General features: G+C 38.5%; 1 protein-coding gene across 3 annotated transcripts; it reads left to right on the plus strand.

Annotated features, from left to right (window-relative positions):
* The first annotated feature begins 4,050 nt into the window (after nt 1–4,050).
* On the plus strand, nt 4,051–8,739 carry LOC128258054 (peptidoglycan-recognition protein LA). Of its 3 annotated transcripts, XM_052989426.1 has the most exons (6): nt 4,051–4,234; nt 4,704–5,009; nt 7,245–7,466; nt 7,519–7,754; nt 8,259–8,465; nt 8,535–8,739. In XM_052989426.1, the coding sequence occupies exons 2-6, from the start codon at nt 4,718–4,720 to the stop codon at nt 8,676–8,678; spliced, it is 1,101 nt and encodes a 366-aa protein (XP_052845386.1). In that variant the 5' UTR covers nt 4,051–4,234; nt 4,704–4,717; the 3' UTR covers nt 8,679–8,739. The 3 variants fall into 3 exon arrangements, with proteins under 3 accessions (XP_052845386.1, XP_052845387.1, XP_052845388.1); XM_052989427.1 differs by lacking the exons at nt 4,051–4,234; nt 4,704–5,009 and adding an exon at nt 5,998–6,557; XM_052989428.1 differs by lacking the exons at nt 4,051–4,234; nt 4,704–5,009 and having other exon boundaries at nt 7,327–7,466; nt 7,531–7,754.
* Nucleotides 8,740–9,341: the final 602 nt, after the last annotated feature.

Here is a 9,341-nt window from a genome sequence, read left to right on the forward strand (position 1 = left end):
ACGCCCAGCAAATACGACGGCCACAACAGGAGCATCATTGGGGAAGGCAATGGCAATTTACATGTACAATGCAAAAGTTTCGATTTTATTGTGTGGGTTGTGCTGGGAAGGATAAGGGAAGGGGGACGGGGAGGGGTAGCGGATTGATTTTTTTGAAAATGGGTTGGTTGAGATGTCTGCTTGTTTTCACTCTGACAGTCATAGGAGATCGAAACGTTCTCCGCTCCACGAGCCACGATAAACACAAAGGGCGGCAACATCGAGCGATTGCCGCCGCTGGCGATGGCCAAAAAGTCAAAAATAGTTTCGAAACGCCATTTGTTGTACTTATTTTCGGGAATGGCAGTTAAGTGGAGGGACTTCATTTGCCAGCACATACTCGAACAGGAGCTGAACGAACTTTTCGTTTTCAGTTTTAAATGGTTAACCAACTTAAAGTGGAACATTTTCTGTGAAACTGCTGCTCTTTGGACATTAAATACTGATGCAGATAAAATATGGAGTTCTGAAATAATTATAATGCGTTATATAACAAATGATAATCTAAACCTGAGCTTGTATTTGCAATCTCCGTTTGCTATGAATTGAAACCTAATACACGATATGAACATTTATTAATTTCACTAAAATTTTGTAAGATATCCTAGTTGGATAAGTAATTTTCCATCCTGTATCTGAAAGTCACCCCTGGGCGAGTAGAATTTTTCCCTTGAAACAGATCGTGTGTCATTTTTAAGCGAATTACGTATCCTAAAATGGTTGCAAAGCACGTTTAAAAGACTTAGCTGGGATAAATTGTTGGCATATTCAATTGTGCCAGACATTGCTTTCTACTTATCCGCATTAACTCAACCCGAACAATGAATGAGATGGACGTATATACACATATATGCGCTCTAATGTAGTTTATACCCACAATTTAACATGACCAGCTACCGCAGATGCAAATGCAGATGCCGTGCAGTGCAGTGCTTGGCTATAGCTAATTTGCATATTGTGTGGGTCAATTGCATTACAGACGCAGGATTCCGGGCGAGTCCTAATCAATTGGACTGTTGTGTGTTCATAAACCGAAGACTAATAAGTCGGACTAGCCTTGGGATACTCAAAAATTAAGGAACTGGTTCCACTACGAAAACAAGATATTTGACAGAATATTTTGTGGGTAGCTGAGGCACACAAATCCTTGCAATCCTTTTCAAATCTGATTAGATGAAGCTGTGCGAAGCTGTAAGGCTCTGTTGAAGGGGAACGAGTCAAGGCCTCTAACGTATTAGCGCACCCATGACAGCTTAAATTTCCACAGGGCCATTTTTTGTGCAGCCTTTTTGTTGCATATTTCAGGGCGCCGTTGCCCATTGCACTTGTTCGCCAGGAAACACAACGAACTGCCAAATGGCCTGCACAAAGCGGAAGAAAAACTAAAACAAATGTCAGTCTTAGTTGACGCGTTGCCACCGAGCACCGGCCACCGGAGCGGTCCCAAAGCGCCCCCTTCTCGCCGGGAAAACCCCTGCCCCTGCCTCCATCTCCATCCCCATCCACATTCCCGCTGGCTGCCTGGGAAATGCAAATGTCATTTGCAGTTGACACTTGACTCAGCACTTCGCACTGTCCTAGGGCACTTTGGGGTTTTCACCTGCGTCTTCGCGCCCGCTTTCGCCACCCCACTCCACCCCATTTACTGCATTTGGTGGCACAATGGCTGCATCCCCCACACTCCCGCAGACACCCCGCAAATAAAAGAAAGTGGAATTAAACAAAAGTTGGGGGGGCAGCTACAAAAAAAAAAGTAGAGCTTAGCGCGAGGAAAAGGGGGGAAACTAATGCCAACTGTACATGAATAAAGTCGTGGCCCTTTGGGAAGCTGCTACCACTGCCATGTCGTCGTTAGTCTCGTGGTCGTCATTAGGAGGGCAGACGTCAAAGTATGCGCTTTGTTTTTGCTGCGTGCCATGCAGCGTGTTAATAGCCAGGACACCGGGCTCCGCCAGGCAATACACAGAGAGAAAAACGCCAAAGTTATGCAGCAATTATAGATGTTGCCTATCTAACAGATTGAAAATAACTCAACTATTTTTTGAACAATATAATTCTCAAGTTTCCTTAATTACTCTAGTAATACAAGCTTTTCTAAGCTAAAACTGGAAAGCTATTGCAAAAATTTAATATTATTGAAAACAATTCAATTTCGATTTATATGCGTATATGTTTAACAAGAAAGGAAGCAAACTTCGGCAAGCCGAAGTTCATATACCCTTGCACCTATTGCATAAATTAAATATTCTTGAAAACATTAAAATTATGATTTACTTGCATTTATGTTTAAAAACATTGAAGCAATGATGATTTGCAGCTCAGTTATCAGAAAGACAACTTCTGAAAAACTTTCATGCAGATAGCTTTAAAACTGAGAGACTAGTTTGCGTTTAAACTGACGGACGGGTGGACAAACGGACAGACGGACATGGCTAGGGTACACTTTTTGGTTGCAAATGGTTTTACTCAAAAAGCTGAAATGCAGAAAGTATAATATTTTATGATCAAACTTAACTTAACCAAGTAATAATGTGCAGATGACAAAGTTTGGTGATTTCAATACGCATTAAAAAATACCTGATTTTTGTTTGATTAACTATTAAAAAAAATATAAATAAAAATGTTTACAGAAAAATTGTCTGCTTTCAATAATAAAAACATTTTAAAATGTAACAAAATCTTTAAAAACTTCGAAATATATATTTTTCTAGAATTATTTGGCAAACTCTGTTATAACTTCTCTGTGTGCAGCACCGTGAGGCATGAAACCGCTTCCCGCTTAACAGCCAGAAGCCGAAGTTGACAGAATCTGGGAGGGGGCGTGGCGAAGGGCAGGGCGGCCCACGTGGACCTGGAGCCACGGCAAAGTCAAGTGCTGCAGTCGCCGTCGTGTGGCGAAAGTGAAGCTTACACAGCGTGCAGCGAGTGGCTGACATCTCGTGTGGCTGTTGGCTGAACGTTGAACACATTTAATTGATGCGCTTGATGCGGATTACAAAGAATATCGAGCTTAAAGTTAGAAAGTAATTGAGAAAAAAGTGTAAAACACAAATAGTTAAGCTCAAACAACATAGACCTTATTTTAATTAAATATATTTTGTAATTAATAAGATTATTAATTCTGAAGGCAATCAAATAAATGGGCAAGTCCAATGGTGCGTATGCGTTATTAAAACGCCATCTAAACGGATTTTTGGCGAACAATACGAAAGCTTTTTTATTAACTCACATTAAAAGCCACTAGATGGGGGTACTAAAGCTTTGTTTAAATTTTGAATTTAATGGGTTCCTTTCATAAAAATAGTAATTTAAATACTATAATGGCCTTATTATTGAAAATAATTACGATTTTTTGGAGTTTAAATTTCTTTATTATTTTGTTTTATTTTATATATTATTTTAGTATAACATAAATTATTTCATTAATTAGTTAATTTTTAAGTCCTCCAGCAAGTCCAATCGAATTTTTTCTTTCAAAGAAAAATCGCTATTAATATAAGAAAGGTTGCACTAAAAAATAAAAAGGCATTAAAACTATTATACAAATATCTATATTTTACAAAATTTTAAAAAAATTGGGAAAGTCGCCTTGGGATGACTTTAAAGTTGAGAAAAATGGCTTAAAATGTAGAAAAAATTTGCCCTTAAATAACTGGCCAATAGTTCAAATCCATTTAAAGGCGAAAATTTGTATCAGTGTAGGTAAGCCAACTTTCCCAAGAGAACAATTTTACGCTGAGTTAATATTCACCTAGAATATTTTAATGATTTTTTTTCAGATTAGCTACAGTACTGTTCCACAAATATTCCATTCTCTATGCAAATCAGTGCCAGTCATAGGCTTGCAATTAAATATCGAAATATGCATGATTAACTAAAAAATTTCCCCGTTCAACTGATTTTCATCCCATGACAATAAAAAGACCAACGCAAAACTTCTGCTCAGAGAGTGAGTGGCAATGGAATCGCAAACACTGTAGGGCCGAGCAAATAAGCCAAGAGAGAGGACTCGATATTTTTGTTTAATTTTCAAATCCATCCTCACCCGGGGGAATGCAACGTTGAGCAGTTCTCGTTTGGCTGGCATGCAAGCGGTACATAAAGCTTCGCACTCCGGAAACGATCGCGTACTTTCTCGGATTTGATCACCCACACTTATAGAGGAAATATATCCCTCAGATCATCACTCAAATCGGTAATCCTTTATTGCAAAACGAGTCATTATATATGACATTTACTAGGACTTTCAAAGTGTAATAATATTTGCACTTCAGCTTTTCTTTTGACCTATCTCAATAAATAAAATAGTCGGGCATATTCCAAACATTCAAATAACTTGTTGTTCTTAAAAAAGCGCTTTTAAAATTAACTGTACATGGTTTTGCATTTGGTAAGAAACAAACTTTTATCGCTTAACGATAACGATTAAAAGATTACTGTAATTAAAAAAGTACTTAAAAATTAATGTGTTCATGGTTTTGCATTTTTAAAACGCATTTGCATAAAGTGAGAAACCAATTTTATAACCATTAAGATTTAAAGGTTTCTGTGATTTTAGAATAAACGGAATGCAAAAATAAAATAATACGTTTTTAATAAAAAAAAATTGTTTTACATATTTGCTTAGAATTTGTTCTAATAATAAAGTTTTTTTATTTTCGAAGTAATATAAATAGTCATGGATAACAGCAACCCAACGACCGATAATGCGCTGTGGACACTTCAGGGTCGGGAAAGACCAAGTCCCGCCCAGAGGCTGCACAACCTTACCTCGGCCGCCGCATCGAACTCAACTGCCGGCCTGCCCCTGCCCCAGAATATCTTCACCAACCCAGCCATCCAGCCGTCCAGCGTTATCAACCTCAATCACTCCACCGACGTGGTGATCGGTCCCATGACCCAATACCAGGGACCGGTATCCATATACTATATGGACTATATGGAGGCACACGCCATGCAAACGGCGGCAGGTAAGTCCCCAATCCTGAATGTAGTCGGTAACAATAAATACAGTTGGCAATCGACAAACTCAATAAACAGTAAATTGATCATTCGAAATCTACAATTATTTTTGTGTAGCCGTTATGATTTTATAAACAATCATTATAAACAAAAGTATTTTATAAAATTTTTTAATTTGCTACATTATTGAAATTTACAAATATTTTTAACTTTTGTGTTACTTCCATTTTAAATGTAATTTTGTACTTTGAAATTATGTTTTAACTAGTCAAATAGTGCTGGTCGCGGTACCTTACCTAATTTTATGTACCAATAATAACTTTGAAATCACATTTTTCACAATTTACAATAGCATAGTTTATGGAATCCAGTAAATTTTGTATATATTTTCAGTTTTAATTTAATCGTTAGAATATTAATATTAATATAAAAAGTTTTGTATTTATATTATGTGTAAAAAGTGCATTTATCTCGAACATTTTTATTGACAATTGTAAATTCCTGGTCTGATCTGGTCTTAAACCAGCTTGGAGTGAAAGATTTCATGATGATTTAAGTTGGTGTGAAAACAGTTGGTGGCAATTAAATTCAAAACTCGATCCACTATGACATGGGGGATATGGGGTCAATAATTTATCGGGAAGAACAAAACAGATTAGTGAATAACCAAGCTAATTGAAATGCAAATCGTGTGTCGGGATTCGTGGAATCCCCATTAAAATGATTGCGGGAATTCGAGCAGAAAGAGAGCACTCGCTCAGTTGCACTCAAATATAGAGGGAGATACGGCTACGGCTATCCAGTGTTTTGTGGATCAATCTTTAGCTTTTGCGATGCATAGCGCATATTGCGCATACGTCACGTAGTACGGAAGAGAGAGGTAGAGAGAAATACGATAAGTAAGAGTGCAAAGCGTAAGTCTGTAAAATGTGATATGGCAAAAAAAAAAAAAAAACAACAATAACAATAAAAGGCCGGCGGTACCATGACGCACCCCCACCAACCCCCTCCCTCTGCCCCTCCCGCTGCCCCTTGGCCTTCCTTCCATCACACAAACAAACACGAAACATGTCAACCAAGGGTAGAGCGAGATGGCTGCTTTTCAGCGCTTTTGCCATTTCAGTTTCTGTTTCTGTTTCTGTTCCATCGACAGCTGCGCCGCATTTCAGTTGTTTGTGCGACGGGTTCAGGTGCGGTGGCGGTACTAGTGGCACTCCGTCCGATTATCGGTCAAACCCATTATAAAACAATAAATATCCAGACCGCTTCTGTTTCCAGTTTCCAGTTTTCAGTTTCCAGTGTCCAGTATTTGAGTATTTGTGCAGCGCCCATTTAGTTATGTCGATTCCGATGATTCAACAACGGATAATTACTCATGGCAGATAGCTCCCTTATAATGCCCAGTGTTACGAGTGCCAAGAAGTTGTGATAACCAAGTGTGTCCGCCACCGTGGAACAAAGTGCCATGAAACTGCTGCTGAAAGTGCACTCGGAGCGCACGGCGCGCAGGCGACGAACTCCAGAGCCCAATGTGACCCCCTCCCGGGACTCATCAAGTATATAAAAACAATCGATCACATCATATAATCACCGACTTTCAACTGCAAAAAATTATATTTAGTTGTAGCCATAAAGGGTGTCAGGCAAATCTTAATAATACCAAAAAAAAAAATTTTACCCAAGAAATTTTTTAGATAGATTTACCGTTTCTAAAAAGGAGTTTTTGAAATATTACAAATCTGTAAAAATATATATTAAACCGATAATTTTAAAATAAAAGAAATTATAATTTAAGCCAAGCAAATAAGCTAAATGACTTAAATATAATAATAATATAATGATATTTATATTATCTAAATTTTCATCTATATTTTTGTTAAAATAAAATTAGTCGAATCATTTATTATTTTAAACGATGAAACTTCAAGATTAAATGTAATAAGCAAAAGATATTAAAATATTTTATATTTAGAGGTTTAGACAATATCAATGCAGATGCATGACAGACAGATAACAATAACGAATTAAAACAACATGTTAATATATTTCTCAAAAGATTTACATACGTACTGTTCGACTTTAGATTAAATAATTAATATATTGTTATTTCTTAATATTAAAAAGATTCCCTCTTTTAATATGTAAATCCAAAATACTTTTTTAAATAAGTCATATCCATTGAATTGATGCCATTTTAACACTGTCTATACCAAATTTTAATTTATTGACTTTCGCTTATTTAGGAATCAATAGCCACAATGCCAATGGCAATGGCAACGTAAATCGCGGTCGCGATAAATCGCCATCGAAGCGCGTCACGCGGAACACCATCCTGCTGATCACGCTGATCCTGCTGGTCCTGGCCACCGCACTGGTGGTGCTCTACGTGGAGCTGAATCGCTCACGGACCGAGTTGCCCAGAAAAAAAAAAATCTACTTTGGCAACAACTACGACCACGACACGTGTAAGTGGGCCGGACTCGGATTGTCCTCTCAGCCAATTCATCAATTTTGCAGTTCCGAATCTAGGAAACGGCCACCTGGTCATCGACAGGAAGCAGTGGGGCGCCGCCAAGACCTCGCGAGACTTGACCATTCCGCTTAAGTCGCCCATTCCCTACGTCCTGATCACCCACATCGGAGTGCAATCGCTGCCCTGCGAAAACGTCTACAAGTGCTCCATTAAGATGCGCACCATCCAGGATTCCGCCGTTGCCGAGAAGCATTTGCCGGACATCCAGTCAAATTTTTATGTAAGTATTTTAACAAGGTATACGAGTTTAGGGTTATTTGTTCACTACTTTCACTTGGTCGATTAACAATGTTTTTTTTTAATGGAAAACCAATTGTATTTTCAATTTCCACTGATATTTTAGATTCAACCTTTAGATAAAAGTGAAATAAAAAATTTTTAGATAATAGTTTAAAGACTTTTATTTGCCAATACTCCCCTTGATATTTTAAAACACGCTCTTGGTGCGTATCGTTACTACAAGCAATAAACGTAAAAATTCTTCATTTAAATAAAAAGTTCCTATTTTCAATAATTAATTTAACCTTTGACAAATAAATTTTACACAAAGTAGTACAACCATTTTTTTTTTATTTTGGGAAACTAAAATAATTATTATTCAAGTGTGGTAGAAAAAAGAAATACCGGCGCGTGCATTTGTGTTCCCGGCACGTTCACGTGCCATTTTGGGCATTTTGCTTTCCGCTTACGCAAATTGTCAAATTTCCGAATTCGTTTCGACCAGGTTTCGGATGAGGGCAACATCTACGTAGGCCGCGGCTGGGACTGGGCCAACACGTATGCTAACCAGACGTTAGCCGTTACCTTTATGGGCGACTACGGCCGGTTTAGGCCCTCGGCCAAGCAATTGGAAGGTGTCCAGTTTCTGCTGGCCCATGCAGTGGCCAACGGAAATCTAGAGGTGGACTACAAACTAGTGGCCCAAAATCAGGTAAGAAAATAAACTGAAATGATACTCTTAAAATATAATTTTTAATTCATTAATTTTGTTGACTAACAGACCAAGTCGAGCAAAAGTCCGGGCGCCTATGTCTTTGAAGAGATCCGGAACTGGCCGCACTTCTACGGCTGCAACATGGACGGAGCACCGGCCTGCGGCATCGAACTGGGAATGAAACCGGAATCGTGGGATAGCAAGCAATAGCGACAGACTTCTTACCACCTATGTGTATCCAAGCACAAATTATATTTAATACTTATACTAAGGCGAAACGGGCTTTCTTTTAATCGGTTATGCTGGCTCGAAAACGCAGTAAACCGGTTGGGAGCGGGCGGTTTATTTATAGAGCACCTATCTCCCTCTCTTTCTCTGAAGCTGTTTGTTTGTTAAGTGTCGCTCAAAAAGCTGGAAATTTCCAAGCGGCAGTCAACCTATCAGTACCAGTACCGGTGCCAGTGCCAGTGCCAGTGCCAGAACCCCTCCGCATACCCCTATAGACGGGCTTTAACACTCAGCCTTTGTGCCCCAGTACAACATCATTATCGGTAGCCTCTCTTCACTTGAGTTAATGGTGTTGCGATCACTGGGGCTGCCTTTGTCATTTATCTGGTTTTTAAGTTAATTAATATGCAATAAAATAGAGAGATTGTTTCTCGTTTGGAATGAGTACTTTCTTTACTTAATGGGAAATTGCACAGAATCTTATTAATATATTGAATATTCCCGAGTTGTGGGTGTTAAGATATCATCACTGACCTTTAGTTTAAAGGCCTCAAGGAGTTGCGTGCATATGTACCCCCAACATTGTAGCACATGTACATTAAATTGAAAATAAAAATATTGGATATTTCCCAATTGTGGGTGTGT

Source organism: Drosophila gunungcola (assembly GCF_025200985.1).
Source record: "Drosophila gunungcola strain Sukarami chromosome 3L unlocalized genomic scaffold, Dgunungcola_SK_2 000003F, whole genome shotgun sequence".
Classification (NCBI taxonomy): Eukaryota; Metazoa; Arthropoda; class Insecta; order Diptera; family Drosophilidae; genus Drosophila; species Drosophila gunungcola.

Excerpts from the sequence above, each read along its gene's own strand:
- LOC128258054 (XM_052989426.1), top strand. The coding sequence starts at position 4,718 with ATGGATAACAGCAACCCAACGACCGATAATGCGCTGTGGACACTTCAG. Across the intron at positions 7,467-7,518 it reads CAACTACGACCACGACACGT|TTCCGAATCTAGGAAACGGC; the intron begins GTAAGTGGGCCG and ends TCAATTTTGCAG. Across the intron at positions 8,466-8,534 it reads AACTAGTGGCCCAAAATCAG|ACCAAGTCGAGCAAAAGTCC; the intron begins GTAAGAAAATAA and ends GTTGACTAACAG.